Source organism: Gallus gallus, chromosome 3, assembly GCF_016699485.2.
Source record: "Gallus gallus isolate bGalGal1 chromosome 3, bGalGal1.mat.broiler.GRCg7b, whole genome shotgun sequence".
NCBI lineage: Eukaryota > Metazoa > Chordata > Aves > Galliformes > Phasianidae > Gallus > Gallus gallus.
In genome coordinates, this window is record NC_052534.1 from 23,034,423 (window position 1) to 23,055,706 (window position 21,284).

Sequence of the window (21,284 nt, forward strand, 5' to 3'; positions counted from 1 at the left end):
TGGTCAAGCAAGGAGGTGATTATAGAAGTGGGGGTTAGTCCTAATGTCGCACAGACATGCGGTCTGTGAAGTATAGCTCCAGACATGCTCAGCCTCTGCTTTTTCATGAAGGATGTGTTTACGTGCTCCCCTGGGCATGTTGTTTATGCCCTGAGATCGAATTTTGATTTGACTGCTTTAATACATGTGACATTAACAGTGTATGTTAACAAAAAACAAAGTTATATATAAACAACAAAAACCTTTCTAGGCTGGATAACACCTGTTATTAGTTTAATATATAGGATAAAAATTCCAGTATTTCATTTGTGTTTATATTAATGCTATTTTTGCGTTAATTCAAAACAGTGTTTTGGTAAGGGGACTGAGTTCAGCTTTCATTGAGTTTGCTGTCTAATAAGTTTCTGGAGTTTCCAGCAACTGAAAAGTACAATGTCCATGCAGAGCTCCCACACCAGCCTTAATGTGACACATGGAGGTCCACTGTGGTATGCACACTACTTCTCAACTGGAAAAGAGAAACACAAGGGAAACCCTTTATATATATACATATATATAATATAATTGCAATAGCAGTCAAAAGGCATGATCAGTATAGAGGCAGTGCAGATGCTGTCCGCAGTCTGAGCTTTGACTGTAGGAGCACAGCACTTGGGCCAAAATTCCTAAGCTGGAGTTTGTACAGAGCAGAAACGTAGACTGCATGATCAAGGCTTGTATGTAATGTGTTATTAAAAGTTAAGGCTTTTTATTTCTATCAAAGTAAGAATAGCAACAATGAGCCATGCTTCAAGAATAGTGTGGGAAAGAACTGGTAAAGAAGCTTATTTTTGTTTCAAGTCTCCAAGGGCTTTACAATCAACTATGTTAATCCTATGAAAAATACCTTAGTTGCAATATTTGGTGTTGGGGATAAGTTATAATGCCCATATTAAGTCATGTGTTTATGAATCTATCTTCAGCTAAAGTGGTTTCATTTTTACGGTCTGTGCTGAGAAAATAATGCTAGGTACCCATGTTTTTGTATTTCAGATATGTCTCAGCTTAGTTCGACTTCTGCATTATTTGGCTCACTCTCCTCTTGGCTCTGTGACACTGCTGGATTTTCGCCCTCGACAGTTTGTGATTGTGGATGGGGAGCTGAAGGTGACTGATCTGGATGATGCCAGTATTGAGGAAAGCTCTTGCACCAGTAACAGTGACTGCTTTATGGAGTTTCCAGCACGAAACTTCACTCTGCCTTGTTCTGTTGAGGGACGGTGTCAAAACATGAATGAAAAGAGGAATCTCTACAATGCTTACAGGTACATTATCAGTTCTCTGTAAGGTAAAAGAGAATTAAAAATGGACAAAAAGTCTGCAGCATCATTTAGAGTTACTCATGCCTGTGAGTACATCTTGACTCAGTTCTGTTATCCAAATCTATGAATAATTGTTTCATTTGGGAAAATCCCATAACATAGCATTTGTAACTGGGAATATTTTGCATGCTTTGAGCGCGATTCACCACTTAGTCTAATTTCACATTGGTTTAATTCCACTGAATTCTTGACACAAATAACGATTTTTATAACAGTACAGCAGCAGCACTTGCAGAGATGAGGTCCCATTAACTCTGTAGTGAGACAGTTCTCCCAGCACTTCTTTGGTGTGAGTAATGGTCACCACATGTTTTTTACCACCAGCTGAGGTGGTGCTGCCTGTGATGTGGGGATGTGGAGGTGGCAGTTCATGGCAGACCAGTCAGCTGTGTGGAGAGAAGCCACTGGCTGAAGCATCCATCTTCCAGTCCAGATATGAGGGTGGAGGATCTCAAAGGAATACCATAATGGTGTGCTCATTTTTTAGACTTCCCTTTCAAATATCGTGCCATTCACTCCTTGCCAGACCACAGTGAGGAGAGGCTTCTCCAGAGAGTGTTGTCTGCTCTGCTCCTGGTGTGCTCACCAGCATGTGTGTTGCATTAGCTGACCACACTGAAATGGGCTGCGCCACATGACAGCCATCTGCAGTTGTGCAGCGTGGATTTTAGGGTGTCCTGCAAAATTTTCTGTGTCTGCTTGCTTGGCTTAAAGATCTTGCTTAGCTAGCTAGCTTTCACTTAAGACCATTTTACTGGTCTAGCCAAGAAACGTTTAGTAGGCATCCATTCACCTCAGGCTTACATGAAGATGTGTCTGTGGGGTACTGGGCTTGAGGCAGGCTGCCGGTCTCACTGAAGGAAGCAGTCTTTTTATTATTACAATACTTGCTCTGAACTGCACACTGGTGTGTAACACGCACCGTATCCCCGTGGTTTCAGCCCCCGGTTTTGCTTCATGTGATAGAGACAATTGTTCTTCGTTTAACAGCAGATTGATGCTGCAGGAGGCTGCAGCCATGCGTGATGGACTTGGCAACAAACTCTGTGCACTTGTCTTAGAAGATGAAATATTCTGTTCATTAGGTGTACATTACTTAATTTCCTATTTTCACACTCTTGACGTACAGTTAGATTAAGAGCAGTGTCCGTCAGTGCTCAGCAAAGGGGTTGCTTGTGATGTTGTTAGGTATTAGTCAAAAGCAGTGGAATGACAAACAGTGCATAAACCTTTTGAAATTTTGAAGTATAGTAGGCCCTAACCTTGAAGACACAATTAGGCTATCTGCTTGGTTTCTTTATGAGGTAAATAATTAAAGGAGGAAAAACATTTTGGAAAACAAAAATCTACTATGCAAGATTTGAAGCTCAACAAGGGAAGACTTAGGTTGGATGTCAGGGGGAGGTTCTTTACAGAGAGAGTGGTGAGGTGCTGGAACAGGCTGCCCAGAGAGGTTGTGGATGCCCTGTCCCTGGAGGTGTTCAAGGCCAGGTTGAATGGGGCCCTGGGCAGCCTGGTCTAGTATTAGACATGGATGTTGGTGGCATTGCCCCTATGGCAAGGGGGTTGGAACTGTATGATCCTTGAGATCCCTTCCAACCCAAGCCATTCTATGATCTGTCCCATGTTAATTTTCAGATTGTTACCTGCTGCCATAAATCAATCTCTGTGGATTTTCTCCCAAATGTTTAGGGGACTAATTTTAGAAGCATTGAATAGTTTCAAAAGTAAGGCTATTTAATACTTTGAACTATTGACTGATGGGTGAATTCTCCATCACTGGCAGTTAAGATCAGGTAGTTCTTCAGAGAGAAGAGAAACGCAGAGAGAAGACTGTAGGAGCAGACTGGAAGGAATTTGGCAGTCTGTGTTGGGCAGATCACAAATGATGCCACTGGCCCTACACTCTGAATAACAAATGTTCATGTAATTAAGCTATTCAGACACCAGTGTCTGCACATTTCAGAATTTCATACACGGGTGTTTACATTAGGACAAGTTAGGTATTTATATAGTCGTGGGAGAAGAATAAGCTCTGTGACTTGCATCTGTCCAGCATTTAGGAAAGTAAGTGGCAGCTACTGAGTTCTTGCAAAGAGCTATTCACAATCAGTTGGATTCTGCTTATGGTTATTTTCCAAGCAGAAAAAAATGAGGTAAAATTTACCAGATTTATTACTCAATACAAATGCTATTCCACTCTTTAGATTTTTTGTGTCTGTTTTCATTGGATGTTTCGTGGCCATGGCCAGGAAAACCTACCTGGAGATAATCCTGCTAGTGAAAATCATAAATATTATTTTTGTAAGGGATTAGAAGGGAGTTAAAATCTCAAGGAAATATTCATTGTGTAAGTGGAATATGTCAACTCAATAATACCTGTGCCTGTGATCAATTTTTGCTATCAGTAACTCAATTTTTTAATTTGTGCTTATGTAAGACATCTGCTAGTCTTGCTCCTGAGTATGACTCACTGCAGGTTTTTGTTTGACAATGTGGTCTCTGTATATGAAAAAACGTTTACTTTGCTTTGCAGGTTAGATGTAAAGCAGGGCAATTTCCCAATTGTGTTACTGTTCTGCTCATTACCTAATATTTATGCCCGATAGCTCTGTTTATATTGTCAGATCCTGAACTGTCCATCTCTATCTTAGGTTGCTATGACACTGAGTTTACAACGTTTAGTAATATTGGAAGAGAAATAGAAATTTAAAGGAACAATGTGAAATTAAGTATACTTCAAGCGATGTTAATTAAAGGCATATTCTTTTCTCTTTTGTGATTAAAAATGATGACAGAGAGAGAATACATCCAAACATGGCAATCCTCATGAATGCATCTTGTTTTTAGATAAGTGATGAGAAACAGAAAAGATATTCCGAATTGCAGGGGCGTGAAAACAATAGAAGAAGGTTTTCTTCTCCCTGTTAATTTTAAAGTCTAGGAAAGCTGTAGAAAATAAAGTAACAGTCAGTTCTTTGAAATGAGCAGAAATCTGATTTATGCACTTCAAGCCTTGAAAAGCCCTTGAGACTTCTGAGGTCGATGGCATCCTTGCAGTTTGTCAAGGTACAGACAGCTTTGCTACGAGTTGCAATCTGTGGGGCTTCACAGCACATTTCTGCATTAACGCAACGTTTACACATAGTTACAAGGCAGCTTTGTATATAGCAGCGTGGTCTAGTTATGCCAGACAGCTGTGTGAATACGCTTAGCTATATTTGACTACAGAATACGATTTTGTTTCCTGAATAGGTCAGTGGCTTACAAGCAATAGGAATTTCATTCCTTACGTTATTCGGTAGTTATCCCACGTTTGTAATCTCTTTTATTTTTCAACATGGGTTACTTTTCCTTTCCAGGTTTTTTTTCACGTATCTTCTGCCACACAGTGCACCGCCCTCGCTGAGACCATTGCTGGATAAGATAGTCAACGCCACAGGTAATCACACTGGATGTGGCAATGCCAAGTTTTTTGGTGTGACTGTTGCATGTGGGGTGTGAGGGGATGCTGCTTTTGTATTCGCTGTAAGGAAACTGGATTGTTTTTCTGCCCAGGATATATTTCACCCCATAGAGAAAGGGCAAAAAGGGCCCTCTATACCACATAAATCCCACTGTGAGATATTAACTATGCTTGACAGAGGTCTGTGCTTCTTCTTGACACGTCTGCTCGGGGTTGAATTGCATGAATGCAGTTTCTACCTTTATCCCAGGGAGCAATCTAGAGAAAATTCATCATGGTCAGAGACTGTGCTGCCTCCCGTCCCACAGGGAGAGCTTAGTCCTTGGTGCAGAGCTCCTTGTGGTGTCTGGAGAGTCCCTGCCTCTAGCAAGGGGATTTGTAACTACCAACAGGATGCTTACTTGCCTGTCGCCAGTCGTAACGCTGGTGCTTTTATACCTCAGGAGCCAGAGGCAAGTGAAATTATCATAGGCCTTTACTGATGGCCAAGGTAGTGCCTCTGGGACAAGAGCAGCTGCGTGCACCCACAGTTCTCTTTTAAGGGCTTTTGGCACATTGGTCTAGGGGCTTTTCGTTCCGTTGGAAACTGAATGGTGCCAGTCTACTGACAAGCAAATCATTTGGAGTTCCCTGCATTGGCTGATGTTCATCCCATCTGGGGAGCTCAACACAGTGTTTTCTGCCCATGGGCCTGGGCTTCCCAGCTGGATGAGTCAGCATATGACATGCCTCGCTCACATCCGATAAAAAATCGGATCCATGGTCACTTTGTAGTAGCTCATGGACTCCGTGTCCACATCACAGCACTGTCATGGAGCAGCCTCTCTTTGAATGCAGCCCCTCTTTAGTTCTGTGAAGGTTGCTCCTCATCTGAATCATGCTTTTTCTGTGCTTTTAAAGGAGAGCTTCACTGGGGGATAGATGAAACAGCTGCTCAACTAGAAAGAGTTTTGAATCTGTATAAGAGTGGAGAGTACCTGCAGAACACTACCCGGATATCGAAATCTGGTAAAGTATTCTTTCTCGAACCTTAAGATTAAAGACACTGCTTTGGTTGGTACTTGAGGTTTGAAAGAGAAAATGTGTAGAAGACAGCTTACAGGCTGTTGGAGTCACGCACACAGTAATCAGCTGTCTACTTTTTGCTTCCTGGGCACCTTCTGCAGCTGAATGCAGTTGTTGGGCTTGCGTAGAGATAAGCAGGCTGCACTGGTAAAAGGAAGCCCAGCAGAGCCTGGCTCTCCCAGAGGGTCTGTGGAAAATGTGTTTAATTACATAAACACACTTCTTTGCTGTTGGAGCATTAGAACTTGCCCAGACACCCAGAAATCCCATAAAGATGCCCTAACCCTCTGAGGATTTTCTGAGGCTTACAGGAGTTTCTTAGAATCATAGAATCGTTGGGAGTTGGAAGTGACCTTTAATGGTTATATAGTCCAGCTCCTCTGCAATGAACAGGGACACATACAGTTTGATCAGGTTGCTCAGAGCCCCCCCCCACCCTGAGCCTGATTTTGAGTGTCTCCAGGGACATCTACCACCTCTGTAGGCAACCTGTGCCAGTGCTTCCCCTGCTGTAATTTTTTTTTCTATTTCCAGTCTAATTCTCCTCTCTTTCAGTTTGAAACCATTTCCCTTGTCCCTTCAGAACAGACCCTGCTGAAGAGTGTCTCCTTCTTTCTTACAGCCCCCCTTTAGATACTGACAGGCCACTATCAGGTCTTCCTGGAGCCTTCTCCCCAGCTCTCAGCCTGTCTTTGTAGGGGAAGAGTTCCATTCCTTGGATTAGTTTTGTGACCCCTCCTCTGGACACTTTCTAACGTGTCCACCTATCAATTCTGTATCTTTCTAATTTGGATAGGAGGATGTTGTGAAGGATCGTGTCGAAGGCCTTGCTGAAGTCCAGATAGATGATGTCAGTGGCTCTTGCCTTGTCCATTGACACAGTTACACCATCATAGAAGGTCACTAGGTTGGTCAGGCAAAAGTTTCTCACAACTTAACCAAGATAGCAAGACAAAACTTTCATCTTCCTGTACAAGAAAAAAAGTGTTATTAGCAATCAAAAAAAAAAAAAAGAAAAGAAAAAGAAAAAATGACAACATCAAAATGAGGCTGCACATAGCATAGCATCTTTCTGTTTTTTGTGAGGTCTCTGCAGCACTGCAGGCATGTAAAATGCTATTGAAGCAGCTGTGATGTGGAAGGATGCATATTCTTCCCGGAAGGATAGGTTGTGGAATTGTGCATGTCAGAGAAGATTATGTATGATGGAAATTTCTGTTAAGCCTAACAATTGAAAAAGCTGTTTTGCAAATTATTTTTGTGTATGTACAGTGTTCATGTCAAACCGTCAGCATAATTGACTGCAAGTTGATAGGAAAATTACAGTTTTGCTGCAAAAAAGCACAGTAAAGAAGAAAGGATGGGTTCTAAATGAAGATGAATGTTGGCACAGAGGGTTTTAAAAGTTCAGTGAAGCATTCTCTCTGTGGAAGAGACACAGGAGCCAAATTCAATCCTGTCGTAGCGCTGTTAACCTCAAAGGGCCATGACACCAGGGATGAATTTGACCCACTTATCAGAATAATTCAATATTTATTTTGTTGTAAAATTGGCAGGAAAATTGTTGCAGGTGTTCATTTAACTTTCTAATTTTCGGCTTTTCATCACGGTCTGTGCTGAGTGATGCCTGTCAACGCAGCAAAATTATTTTCAGCAGTACAATCGATAGTACAAACACGTCCTTTGTTGAAGAAGTGCCAGGAGGGCTGGAGTTTTTCTGTGATGCTGGTTGATTCCAGGTTTAACTGCCATATCAGGACAATATGAAGCTTTGAATTTTAGAGGTCTGTCATGTTTATACAGCATCTCAGGGAAGAAAGCTTAGGACAGTAGTAGTAAATGTGACAGTGCAAGTTTCTACTAATGTGGAGCAGTGCTCCATGTGTATTTGGCTCCTATAATAATTACACATTTTTGTGTCAGTTTAGTTCCATAGAGTCCTGGATAATATAACACAGAATCTGTCCTTTTTCACAGCTGGTAATACCCTTTGATGGAAGAAACCCCTTTTACTGTTAGGATGCAGCTCATGGGCTTGGGAGGAGCTGCTCTGCAGCTTGAGCAAAGATGTTGAAAATTGGTAGATGTATTTGACCAATCTAAAACAGTACTAAGTTAAAGATTAGGAGTGTAATACTGAATTCCCTGATATGAAAAAGATCTCAACCAATGGCAAGCCTGAGAAATCAGATATCTTGATGAAAATTACATTTAGATGAGATATATTTTCAGACTTAGCTGCCACGTCTTTAAGATGTGCAGGCCTGTTTCTTGTTTGTTCTAAGGCTACTTTAGCCAAACAAAAAAGGAGTTGTAATTTATTTCTATTTTAAGGCTCCTTTTGCTTGCCAGAAAAGCATGAAGTCATATTATGAGGGTAAAATACCCCTCCCTACCTGCTTATTTCTGTCACTTTTATCCAAAGCACATTGTATCCTCAGCTAATATTGGACTTGTAATACTGTGCTAGAACTCACATCAGTTCATTCAATTAATATCCTCAGTCCTTAGATTATTCAATAAATGAGAAATTCTTCTGTCATACAGTAATACTGGGAAGAACTAGTGTCAGAGTGGTCATCCTCTTGCTGCTAGAAGACATTCCCAACTGAGCTAGCTCCTTGACCAGCAAAACCAGGGCTAAGCAGCTGAACAGGTCAAATGTTTTCTATAACTCTTGGCAGTGGAAGGGGGAGTATGAAAGGGACAGCCGTGATTGTTTCCCCTGCTGTCAGCTGAGGTCATGCTTCGGCTTTGTTTGGGATCTAGGAGGACCCTGCATTACTCTCTGAAATCAAAGCAAACTATTTAGGTGAGATTATGGGATTTTTTTAAAACCTTTTTTATCTTGTTCTGTAGCACAATGAAAGTTTAGGGAGTGTGTCTTCCAATCCAGTGTCAGGTTAAGATAAAACTAGATTGTGGTTTGGTTCTGAGGCCAGACTGAAGTTAATCAAAGCTTTACCTTTGTACACTAGCATGTCAAGACCTTGCAGGCACAAGTTCACATCAGTTTTGCTTTGGACAATGAAAATCTTTGGAGCCAGTCACTCTGTGAGATTTTCACTCTTCCAAGTAGATAAAATGACAAAAAACAGTCTCAGTCTCTGGCAATGAAGAGTTTTGACAAAGGAAGGCCTTTTCCTGGTAGATGATCTTTACTGAAATCCTAGAGCAGAGTTCAAATCCAATGATTGCAAGATTTTGTTTTGTTTAAAAAAGAAAACATAGAAGGTTTAAGTAATGGCGCTTCAGAATTTGTCTTAGGGCTAAATGTTTTGAATTATCCATTGTCTTGGATAGAGCATTGTAAATTCTTAGTAGGAAAGAAGAGATCATGATCTTGAGCAAATGATCTAAGGCTGTAACTAAAACATAAACTTTTAGAAAACAGTCTGTTATCTATCTGAACCTATGTTTTTGAAAGGAAGCCCTCCTCCTATGAACAACGTGAAGTGAGAAAGGTGATATTGATAATCGGCAGGGAAGTGACATGAGGAAAGCTCCTGTCAGCTCTAGTGTTCCCATAAAGAAAGTTTAACAAGATGACATGGTCATATTACAGAAGGTCGTGGATATTAAGCTTTCACTGTGCTTCAGTTGTAAAACATTTTATAGTGCTGTAAATTATATTATGCTCTGGACTTTGCTTTAGTATCTAAGAAACAGAGTAGAGGTGCAGGAGACATTTGATAGCTTCATATGTGTTCTGTAATCATAAATCATACTACTGTTAATGTTGTTACAGGAACATAGCAGTGTTTAAAACAACACTGAGCAAATATTTTATATTCTCTGGACTCTTGGTCTCTTTTGCTGGAATCCAGAAGAATGAATTAAACCAGAAACCATGCATTTCTTCTGGCATATGTCATCTAAAGCGATTATCAAGATTAAGAAATAAGAAATCTACTGACTCATCAGTGACGCCCTGCCTCAGTATCAAAATTTGTATTATTTCAATCAACTGACATTGATTTGTAGCAACTGGGTGTCTGGCTGTCAAGCTAAGCCTCAGCCTTTCAGTTAGCTCAGAATTTACTCAGAAATGCGTGAAATCAGCTAACACTAGTAAATCCGATAGCTTTGTTATTCATTACAGCTAATAGATGACCCATTATTAGGCCTAAGGGTGTGCAAGCCCACAGAAAGGCGTAATAAACTTCTGTTGTTAGTTGAAAGTATGGTCACAACTCTAAAAAAAAGGCTGGAAGGCTGGACATTAAGCAAAGACACTTTGTGTTTTCCTTTGTCTTAAGACAATTTGGCAGGGTTATGCTGTATGTAAACATTTACAGTACAACAGTGTTTTGAAAAAATATTCGGCAGGCTCACTATAGCAACCTGCTTAGGAAATTGTAAATCTACCCAAGAATTATTGGAGCTGAGCAGGGCGTGTGTGTTTGCACACATGTGCGTGTGTGAGGGGAACTTTTGCAAGGTCGCTGCGATACTGTTGGAGGCCGTTTGTCTGTCCTGCGGCAGGCCAAAACACCCAGACCGGAAGGGTTCTGGTGAAGGCACTCACAGGCCCAGCTGGGAAAAGGCCGCAGTCCTTGCAGCCTGGATTCTTGCTTTATCTCACACTTGTGCGTTTTGCCTTTTGTTCCCGGGGATGTAAAAGCTGCTTTGTGGTGGGCTGAGAGGTGAAGGTGCACAGGCAGTCTACTCAGTGCTGCCTTGCTGTTTCATGGGCAGCCCAGTACTTATCTTTGAGCCCCAGTACCCCGTCCGTGCGGCTCCTGCTGTGTGATGTTAATGAGAATAAAATGTCGCTGAATCTATCATTCTCCATGTTTATTTGTGCTGCATGGACAGCAGGCTTGCCAGTTTAAATACAGCTCTGTTGTGAGCACAATAGCATGTGGGAAGAGGTAGGATTTGCTTGCAGTCTGTGTGCGTGAATCAGCCAAAGGACAAAAGTGCACACCAGAGAAGCAGTGCTGTCTCCTGGTCTTGCAGCAAATCCACATTCTGGCAGCCATTCCTGTCCTTCCAAACAGTGTGGTTTGTCAGAAACAATTAAAAGCAGAGACAGAGGACATACCTAGCAAGTTGTTTTCTCTGATGCACCAAAAATGGCTTTCCCTAGCACAACTATGCATAAGGCTTCTTGTTGGAAGAACCTTTAAATGTTCATATTGAGACGTAAGGAAATTTTATGAAGAAAATGAAATGTGCTAATAAGCATGTTATTACCTATTTAGGATCTGACTCTGTGCTCCTTAATCTCCCTGGGAATCGGCAGGACTGTATAGCAAATACTGCTCAGTACTGCTTTTACTGAGATGATTGGCAAGATCAGGCTCTTTCAGCTTACTTGTAAGCAAAGCAATTAAAAGAATATCCAGATTTGGCTGCCAGAGCTTTTTTTTTTATTATTATTATTTTATTTTTTTAATTTTTTGCATAGAGGAGGATCAGAGGAAGGACAAAAAGGAGAAGTGTGATTTCTTTTCAAGGATGAACGTTGCTGCATTGATGTCAATGACCCACGCTGTACTGGCAGGTGATAACTACAAAACTGGGCAGGTTTCCAACGGGTAGCTGTAGTTGGTAGTAAAAGTGCAATCTGGCTGCTGTGGCTGAAATAAACGGTCATTAGGACTGATTAAAGTCAGATTTTGGGTGACTCAAACAACCTAAAGGGGGGAAACCACAGGCGGTTTCACATAGTTTACAGTATACTTGTGGAGTTTTTTATATGACTCAGTCTAGTATAGTGAAAATGAGAATGTTTATAGATTATGGTCAGCTTTGGGACAACGCAGGTGATTTTTGATGGAAAGTTTTTAGAATGGGATTTTAAAGTGCTGGCTTTCTTTTATAGCTCTTGCACTGGTCAGCGAGGTTGCAATTTGTTTTAGAGATGCATACAAGAGGGCACGTGCTTTGAAAGTCACTGTGGCTGTTGCGAGGACTGGCTGTTGCTGTAAGAAAATCTTACGATTTTGGACACATGAAAACAGCATGTTTTGATCATCCGGAACAAACTTCTCAAAACATTTTAAAACTATTAAAAACATTGCAAAACAAAACTTTTGAGAACTGCCCAGATTCTGTGTAGCAGGATATTCTGAAGTTTCTAACTATTTACGTGGCAGGAAAGATGTTTCCTGGTAGGATTTATTTGCGTAGCTGTGAGCAGCGAATCAGCTCCCATATGTTAAGCTGGAGTAAATCTGCCGTAAGTGACATCAAGATCAATCTTACTGCATTATATTTATTTGCGACAGCCCTCACAACATCAGTGGATGGGAATAAGGTTTCTTTTTACACTGTGATAGTGGTAGGAGCATCTTGCATATCTCTGATCTGTTCCTTGCCATTACCTTGATAGACTTTATATATTCTGTGTCAAACTACGTATATGTACGCAAAAGTGTAAATTTATGGCTGCATTTATAGTATTAGGCAAGTATTTATTGGTTTTAAACACCATCAGTCTGGAAATCGACCAGAACTTTGACCTTTTTATGATGTGATTTACTGCCGTGAGCCTTCAAATTCCATGGACTCCATTTAAGCAAGTTTCAGGTCTTGGCAGGACAAACATCTGAGCTAGAGCTGCCTCTAACCCGGTGGAGCATTGCTAAATTGAGCAAGTAACTGTGCTGGGGTGACCAGGATGATCATTTAAAGGTGTGGAGAAACCATTGCTGGGGTCTGATAGACTTGCCTTGTGCCCATAACACAAGACAAATGCTATGGCATTTTTGTGGTGATATGTATTGCGGGGCACATCACAAAGGCTCTACTGAATTTTGAAAACAAGAAATGAAGGGCTGAAAAGATTTGAATGTGGAAGGTACTGTGCTGTGATAGGCCAGGAAAGCTTTGTTCTGTTTGCAGTTTATTAATCAAGTTTCATCTAAGAGAGGAACAGCCCTTTAAACTGAAGCAAGGAGTATGGATTTTTGGGTTCCTTGAGCATTTAGATCTCTCCTGCACATGAGCAGGACTTACATCTGGACGTGAATGAGGAGCTGGTTGCAGTGAGGTTTCTGTCCTGCTGGCTGAGGCTGAGGCTGACAGGGGACAAGGAGCAGCAGGAGGTTCCGATCATGGCCAGGATGCTTTTCTACCAAGGGGCATCCATCAGGAGGGTCCTTCCAATGACTCCTCTTGAGAGGAGTGTAATTCTTCTCGACTCATGCAAATTTGGGCTCAGGGGTCAGCTCCCTAATTTGTGACTGTGTAAACAAGGGATTCCAGGAATGTTTGCCTTTGCTGTGCAGAGAGTGAAGGCAGCTACCTTGCCCTACTCAAGATAAAGTGATTTTTGGATAAAATTACAGTTTCCTCAGACCAGTGCTTGGTTGGCATTGCAATGAGTTTCAGATTATTTCTATCCTCTATCTCTGAGAAAATCCTGTGCTAGTTTCCCAAGGTGGCAGGAGCACCTGGCTGGTTTGGAATGACCCCGTGCCCTTACCTGTCCCAGTTCCCTGGGGGTCATGCTGCATCCCCCTTGGCCATGCGGGTACAGTACCCTAAGTAGCAGCTTGGAGGCTGCATCCCCTCCTGCTTCATGAGCCAGGACCCCACTTTCACCATCACAGCTGTTGCTGGCCCACCTCTGTCAATTCACGTTTCCAAGCTGTCCAAATGATTCACCGGGCTCCATGTTTTTGCATCTCACTTGTATGCATCGTTTTCCTTGCCTGGGCTGCCAGGCGCTGATCAATATTCAACAGCTACCATACAGAGATAAGGGGATATTATTCACTTAGATGCAATTATGTTTTCACAGGGAAAAAAAAAAAAAAAAAGACTTTACCTATCCAATCAGTAACAGCTCTTCAGAAAGAGCATATATATATTTTTGGAGGTGAAATGAACGTTTCTAATGTAAAACTAATTTTTTCCTTTTTTAATCTTATACCTTTCTTCATGAGTGCGAGTCTGCATTTCCTAAATTAGCATAAGGGATTTTTGCCTTTGATGTAAGTGGGACATGATCAGCTCTGATGTTTCTTCCTGTTTGTGAGTGTCTTGCAGTAATTTTAATGAGACAGGCTTAAAAAAGAGTGTGTATTTACTGCATTTGTTTCCCACTGTTTCAGACTATGCGGTGTGAATGAGCGCTTGTGGGTGTGCAGTTCTTTTCCTGATTGAAATACTGGCAGTTTAGACTATAGGCGAGCGTGTCTGCTGGCTTGGTGATGTTCGTAAAATGCTCTGTCTGAAACAGTGGTAGGCTGAATCTGTCGTGTCAGGAAGAAAATGCCTGAACCAAAGTGACTTAAGAATAGGCTGTGTGTCAGGACGGGCAGCTCTGGTTTCCATAATAGATACAATTAGAAGAAATATAGAATGTATTTATTTTTTGAATAGGATGTGGGAGGGGAAGCGACAGGAGAGGAACCATCTGTTTGTGTGTCTGGAAGCTAAATAGAGATGTTTATAAATGATTAGTTTAATTTGCTGGCGCGTTCATTAGCGAAGCTCCCATAAGCGGCTGGGAAAGCAAGAGGAGCTGTGAACAGAGAACAAGGAGAGCTCATAAAGGCAAGGGAGACTGAACGGCAGCCAAGGGGACGAGCAGCGCACCGGGCAGTGCGGAACCCAGGGCAGCCGTTGCACTTCCTTATGCTTTTTTTTTCCCTCCTCCTCCTGGAGGCCCATCGAGCAACTCCCCTTTTGTGCTCATCTGAGTGAGCGAAACAAAGAAGTCTGCTTAATTAAAAGGCTGTCCTTTCTTCTCCCTGTAAGGGGGCTGGAGGAAAATGGTGTGCCACTGGGAACACGAGGGAGGGCTGGTGTGCCTGGTGGGCTTCCCCAGCAGCCACTCTCCCTGGGAAGTGGGGCAGTCAGCTGGGTCATTTGAGTGGAGATGTTGGTTTTACTGGGATTTTAGGAGAAGAATGTCCCACTGAACCAAAGCCTTGCCTGCACACCTGGAAGGGGGAAAGTGTTTTGTGCACAGACTGTTTATTTCCAGGCACTTTCTGGAAGAAAAAAGGTGAGGAGAAAGGAAGGAAGGAACAGGGAAGTAAGGTGCAGGGTTATAAACACGTTTGGGAGTGAAACAGGACTGGTACAGTCACCTTTTTTTGTCATATATTCTTCTCCTAATCTGTTGAAATAAACCTTGCCTGCTAACAACCAGTAGTTTGCCAGACCTTTCGAAACAATTGTTTTGCTGTGGTTATTTGCAGAGTACCGGCGGGTGCCTGAAGCCTTTATTCCTGATGAGAACTACAGATGCTGGCCATCTTACCATCACAAGGGCTGCCTCCTCTCTGTGTTTGACGTCAATGAAGCCATCGAGATTTGCGACAGCTACTCCCAGTGCAAAGCTTTCGTCCTGACCAACCAGACGACTTGGACAGGTAGGTCATGGGTGCTGCTGAAGGGGACACCAGCGTTTTGTTTTAGACAAAGCATTTGCTGAGGTGACAAGAGAAGTCTGCCACCTGTTTCCACAGTTAGATGTGCAGGCCACGGCCCAACATGTGGATTTTCACACAACTTTCCAAGCCATGTGATTGTTGCAGTTTGACACAAAACCAAACAGGTTCTTCCATGCATCTAGCTGGGACTTCCTGTCTGATGTGAGGGATGTTTTGCTGCTGGTGTGCTTCTGCCAGCAGGACTTGGCTGAAGGACAGTGAGGAGGGAGAGTTTCAACTAGTTAGAAGTGGATGGCCTGATGCATTTCATCTGGGAAAATCTTTCGTCTAAGGGAAAAAAACATTTGCTACCACAGCTCATTTTCTTGTCTACCAGAATATGCTTCTTGAAAAGATAAATACACTTCCCCAAAGGTTTGTGGGCCTGGCAGTCTCAGTGTGGTTCCCCTGCAGGCAAGTGGGCCGTGCTGATTAACATCAGTGGAGCATCGCTCCTGGCTCGTGGCTGCTGAACCAGGCTGACAGTGATTCTGAGGAACTCCACAGCATGCTGAGAAACAAAAATGTTGCAAGTGTCTGCTAAAACCAGACGTGATCATGCATATAGTGTGGAGTGGACTGTACTGGTCTTCTTCTGTCTCTGTTCTGTGAGATAAGGCCCCACCGAAGTTCATTGTGAGGTTTTCCTCCTGTAGTGAATGGTTCCACGTGTGTGTCCCGTGGACTTTCCCTACCTGAGACTGCTGTGTGCTCTTCTCCCCTAACACACAGCTATTTTCCTGCTTGGGATTGCCAATTTTAACAAAGGACAGCTTGTCTCTGCTCCTGTCTTTGAGAGGAAGAGTGGCTGATGCAAGCCAACCCTTGGGAAAGCTGATTTAAGGCCTTGCTCTACCACAGACTTCAGCATGGCAATTATTTAGGCTCTGAGGCTCAACTTTTTGTCTGTAGGACTGCGATCGCAGCATGCCTTAACGTCAAAGTTTACCCTGTGTGCAATTGGGTGCTTTGATTTTGCTTAGCGAAGCAAAATAAATACACACCAAACCAGGCTTCCATATGTGCCTATTTCTTGGTGCAGCCCTCCAGCTCTGAAAGTATCACAAATGAGGAGAGTCTTCAGACATGCCAGGGTGTTTTAGGGAGTATAGTGGTGCAGCTCTTTGTATTTCTTGTGCTTCTAAGAGATATGAACAGAGACTTCCGTGGAACTAGGAAGAACTAGTTTATATTAAATTTGCATGTGATTAATCAGTGACTACTTGCTCATCATATGAGAATATCAGGCTACTGAAGTTAATTAACATGCTAAAAAATAATCCTAATGGGACATGGGAGTTCCTAGGAAGTTTACAGCAGCCCCTGTCTCAGATTGTAGTATTAAAAGGGAACAAAATGTAGCAGCGTTACTTGAAATAGCACTTCTCTGTGCCGTCCCCGATGTGTGAGCACTCAAATCCCTGCAGTCTGCAGCATGAAAATTTGGTCAGGAGTTGAAGCATCCCGTTTGTCATGTGATACTTTTTAAGAAAATAGCGTTATGGGAGCCCCCTAGAGAGGCAGGCTGGGAGTAAAGAGCACTCAGTGTTCTCAATTTTAGGGAGTGAAGGCAGAGGTTCAGTATTGCTGGAGAGTTTCTGCAGCCTCTGCTTCAAGGAGAGGCAGTTGCTGGGTCCACGGGAGGGCGGGAGCTTATCTGGAGACAGGGATGTGAAAGGGCAAGACCTGTCCTGCAGCACCCACAGATAGTGGTGGGTGAATGAAACCTGACTGAATTCAGCTGAATTTGGTGCCCAGGGGGGTTATCACTTGCTGGATTGTTTATTTATTTATTTATTTATGGTATAAAGAGTAAAAGTGTTGCCCCAGCATGTATAAAACCCAGAGCTATGAAGCGATGAGCAAGAGCTGTTTTAGTGAAGGCTATGTATGATGTATATTGTGCTGATCAGTATTACAAAGATTCAAGCGTCCAAAGGCAGTACCTCTCCTGTGCAGTCAAATGACTTCACTTCATTGAAGCGCTGAACCCCGGTCCATTTATATCAGTGGGAGAGTCTTTGAAGCCTTCCCTTTTAAAAAATTATGTCACATTTATATTAAAACCTTTAGACCTCTGCCTCATTTACCTTGTTAACTGTATGCAGCTGTGTCTTGACCGAAATAATGTAAATGTACAGAAAGCAAGGAAGATTTAGTACAACTTCAAGTGAAAGCATTACAGCTTACAGTTAAAGTTAAGAAAGACTTCAGTGTTGGATTGCCTAATGAATGCACTGGTTGATTGTGAATACAAAATGTCATTACTGTAAAGCAGGCAACATTTTGCTCATCACTTCTAATTACCTTTCTTCCCTTTCTCTTCCCTTTCCTACTCTGTGCAGGTCGGCAGCTTGTCTTCTTCAAGGCAGCTTCAAATCATATCATGCCTGATCCTGACAAGATAACGTATGTGAAAGTGACAGACTGACAGCTAAAGTGGCTCAGTCTGATGTGTGAGTGACCAGAGCTGTTTGTGTATAAATATAGGCAGCTGTTATGTATAGGACGGCTGTGGCCGGAGAGATAATTGCACTATTACTCATTCTAATCTATAGAGTGCTAAACAAGACTTTTAAGAAGTAACCTGCATGACCAGGATGAATGTGCAATAAGACAACATTTTGAAAATGTGATTTTTAAAACGAAGCAAAATACAAAATACGATACACTGTTGGGATATAGTTTTGGATATAAATCAACTGGCAGCTCCAGCTTTTCTAACCAAGGTTAGTGTGACTTTTCTGACCTGTGCGTGTGTGTACAGGGACAGAAGTTGATTATTTCTATGAGAAGTCTGTATCCTCTGCGTTGATATTTATTTGAGCTCGTACAATCACAACAGAGTAACTGAAGCATATCAATTTGTAAGGTAAATATCAAACATTGCTGAAGACAATCAGCATTCGTGTTAAAGCTATCCAATATGCAATAGCAACACGTTTGTCAAAATGAAGGAATTGATTATGTTTAGAATTGCAAGACTGTAGCTAATTTTCATTTTCGCTTCCAATGTTATCACAAAGGTTCATTTTTTTTTAATTTAAAAGAGCCATTTTGTAGGTCTAGCAAATCACATAAGCATATGAATGGTCCCACTGAAAGGCTGAGGCTTACCCAAGTGCTGAATGCTTTGCTGAATAGGGATAGGCCTAAGCATATGCTTACAATTAAGCCTGTGCTTAAGACTTTTGTTGAATCAAGTTTGAATTGTTCTTGAAGCCACATCTTTGACAAACTGGCAAAGCAATCCATCTGGTGGAACAGGACTATTTTATGGAATATCTTGCAATTATTCATATTTTTTATCATGAAGACCATGGTTTTCTAAGGCACTGCTTGCTAATTCTTAGAGTGAATGAAGTAAATGACCTTAATAATGGTAATTGAATGCTAGCCTTAATTCTATATGAAATGCTTTTTATAGGCATGGTGTGTCTAGAGAATTTGCTTTCAGTGAAAGCAATGAAGTAAATGCTAAAGTGACCAATGTCATACTGTTTTGTAGTTTGTACAGCCAGGAAAAAAAATGTGCATTTGTTTCTTAAATGGTTTATTTTTGTAATAAATAAAAGATAAATACAATCTCTTTCATACTTATTTTTCTTGTGTTGGAAATAAATGCCAGAATCCAGTGAGGGTTTAGTGACAATGTACTGTAAGTCGAATTAAACCCATGGTGTTGTTTCCAGGAAGGAGCTGATGTTGCTCCCATGGCTTTCAGTGAGGGGTGTGTTTAAGGATCCAGGGGTGGGTGGCTTTTGTCTATGTGTTTGACTGTCACAAAACAGGTGACCATTAGAAGACAGTGCTTCATCAGCCTATCTTTTTCTGAAATTCGAGTCATGTTAGTACCATTTGTAGAGGGAGAGGGTGAGAATAGAACCTGAAGTAATTAGCCATGGTGCTAGATGGTTGATTTTCTTGTGGGACGTAGAGAGAAGGGTAGCAGGAGAGCAAGGAAGAGGGGCAGAAATATTCATAGTCAAGTGGTTGCACAGAAGGGATGGTCGGATGGTGACACAGTTGGCAGCAGCTCTTGTCTCACCACAGTTCCTCTGAGGTCACTGATACCATAATGACTTCTGGCAGTCCACTGAAATGGCATTGCTGTAATGGGGGTAACTCACAGATTATCCAACTACCCGCCGCAATAGCTCAGCTGATTGTGTCGTGGTGCACTTAGGAACCCATCAATCACGCTGTGGTAATAAACAAACACTACGGATTCTTTTAAAATTGCTGCATAAATCACGCCAACACATACTGCACAGTTCATTGAAGTGATATGGGCTGTTGGCACTGAGGTGCTGGTATGTATTTGGAAAGTGTTTAGCCTCCCGTGATTGCCTCCCCATTAAGGTCTACGCACCATTCCAAAAATACTCAGCATTTAAAAGCAAAGTGAATGATTAAATCCTTTAGCTGTGTTCCTAGATAAAAAATTGTCAACAGTTAAAAGAAAAAGAAAGATATCTGGGGTAATTCTTTAATGCTGTGGGCAGATACCTACGGGTAACTTCATTTCATCATTTTCTGCACGCCTGAAAAAAAAAAAAGCAAACACCTCTGAAGTCAGAAATTGTTTATCTCTGGAATTAAACAAACTTGCCAAACCAATTTACATTAGCTTTTGCAAACAGAGATCAAGTAAGTAAGAAACAGCCATGAGCCAAGAAGCTGGATTCTAGATTACAGCAGTAATCAACTTTATATAGGCAGTTTTATAACTCTTTGAGAGTAAGGCTTTCCAATGGAAATCATGATTAAAATCTTAATAAGAGAGGCGTGATACTACAATAAGTGAGTTTAATAGCTGTAATAAGCACTGGTAAAAGCTTGAATTCATGGGGAGAAAGTGTCTTTGGCAGCTGTGGGTCTGATTCAGCAGTGCCTGTCTGGCGCTTGTGGCATGGAAACCCCTGAGAAGCCACAGCAGAGGAGGAGGCAGAGCTCAAAGGGAGCTGGCAGGTCCGTTCCGCTCAGCCAGGAGCCCTACTGTATCTTCTGTGGAAAAAAAAGCATTTCTATTTCCTCCCTGCCCCTAACTTTTCGACTGCTTTTTACATTTCCTGACGTACTCAGGCCACAAGGTAGAAAAGTGAAAGAAGACACCCACACGGCTTTAAATGACTGATGTCTGTGTGCGTGCGTGCAACATGTGTGTACGTGTACACTTATTTATGTCTGTGTCACACTGAACAGACATTATTTACCTAGTGAAAAAGCAATTGGCTACGTACAAAATGAAGTGCTAAACAGGATGTTGAATTCATCTGGAGAAGTGAGAGCTCCACGACGTCGCAGCTCTCTGCAGGGCTGTGCTGAGTGCTTGTTCCAACCTGGGGCTGCAGTGCCCTGCTCAGGCTGTGGCATAAAGTGCCTCCAAGGGCTGCCCATGGTCTTCCTGTCTGACTTATGGAGCAATGAATTTGTATCATTTGTACCACAGCTTACAGTAAGTGAATGCAACCTTTTGTTTATCCTAGATGAGCAAAGGAGTAGATGTGGTGGCTAACATGTCAGTTCTAGACAAGTGTCTGGAAAGGGGTAGTTACCACATGGGCTCTCTCTGCTGTGGTCATGGATTCCTACATAGTTGTCCTGCTTTACTGCTCTCCCAAGCCCCACTGCAACAGCAGATACTTGGTGATATACGAGGCATGCGTTTCAAAGAGAATTGGAGAAGCAAAATATATACCTTCCTTACACTTTGCCTGGCGGATGTGGAGTGCTGACTGTTAATGTTTATAAGTCCCCATGACTTCATGCAGTCACTATTTTGAGTGAAGAAGACACACTTGTTGATAATAAGGTAGATGAGGCAAATGATTCAGAGGACTGTTTCTGAGAGCTCCCAGGACAGGTAAAGGCCATATCCATCCTTCACTACAGATGTGGACACTGGCATTTTAACCCTACCAGGTAGCTTGCTTGCAGGTAACTACAAGAGTATTTTTTTCAAACTGACACGGAAGGTTTTGAAAGCTGCATTTT

The 21,284-nt window shown here is 42.1% G+C and overlaps 1 protein-coding gene across 1 annotated transcript in view; it reads left to right on the top strand.

Annotated features, from left to right (window-relative positions):
• The window catches only part of PKDCCA (protein kinase domain containing, cytoplasmic A), a 32,916-nt gene extending 14,044 nt beyond the window's left edge, over nucleotides 1–18,872 (top strand). The window contains exons 3-7 of the mRNA XM_025149063.3: nucleotides 1,033–1,304; nucleotides 4,724–4,803; nucleotides 5,728–5,835; nucleotides 15,054–15,227; nucleotides 17,633–18,872. Of these exons, the coding sequence (XP_025004831.2) occupies nucleotides 1,033–1,304; nucleotides 4,724–4,803; nucleotides 5,728–5,835; nucleotides 15,054–15,227; nucleotides 17,633–17,718 (720 nt within the window). The 3' untranslated portion in view covers nucleotides 17,719–18,872. The remainder of the gene's footprint in view (nucleotides 1–1,032; nucleotides 1,305–4,723; nucleotides 4,804–5,727; nucleotides 5,836–15,053; nucleotides 15,228–17,632) is intronic.
• The last annotated feature ends 2,412 nt before the right edge of the window (nucleotides 18,873–21,284 follow it).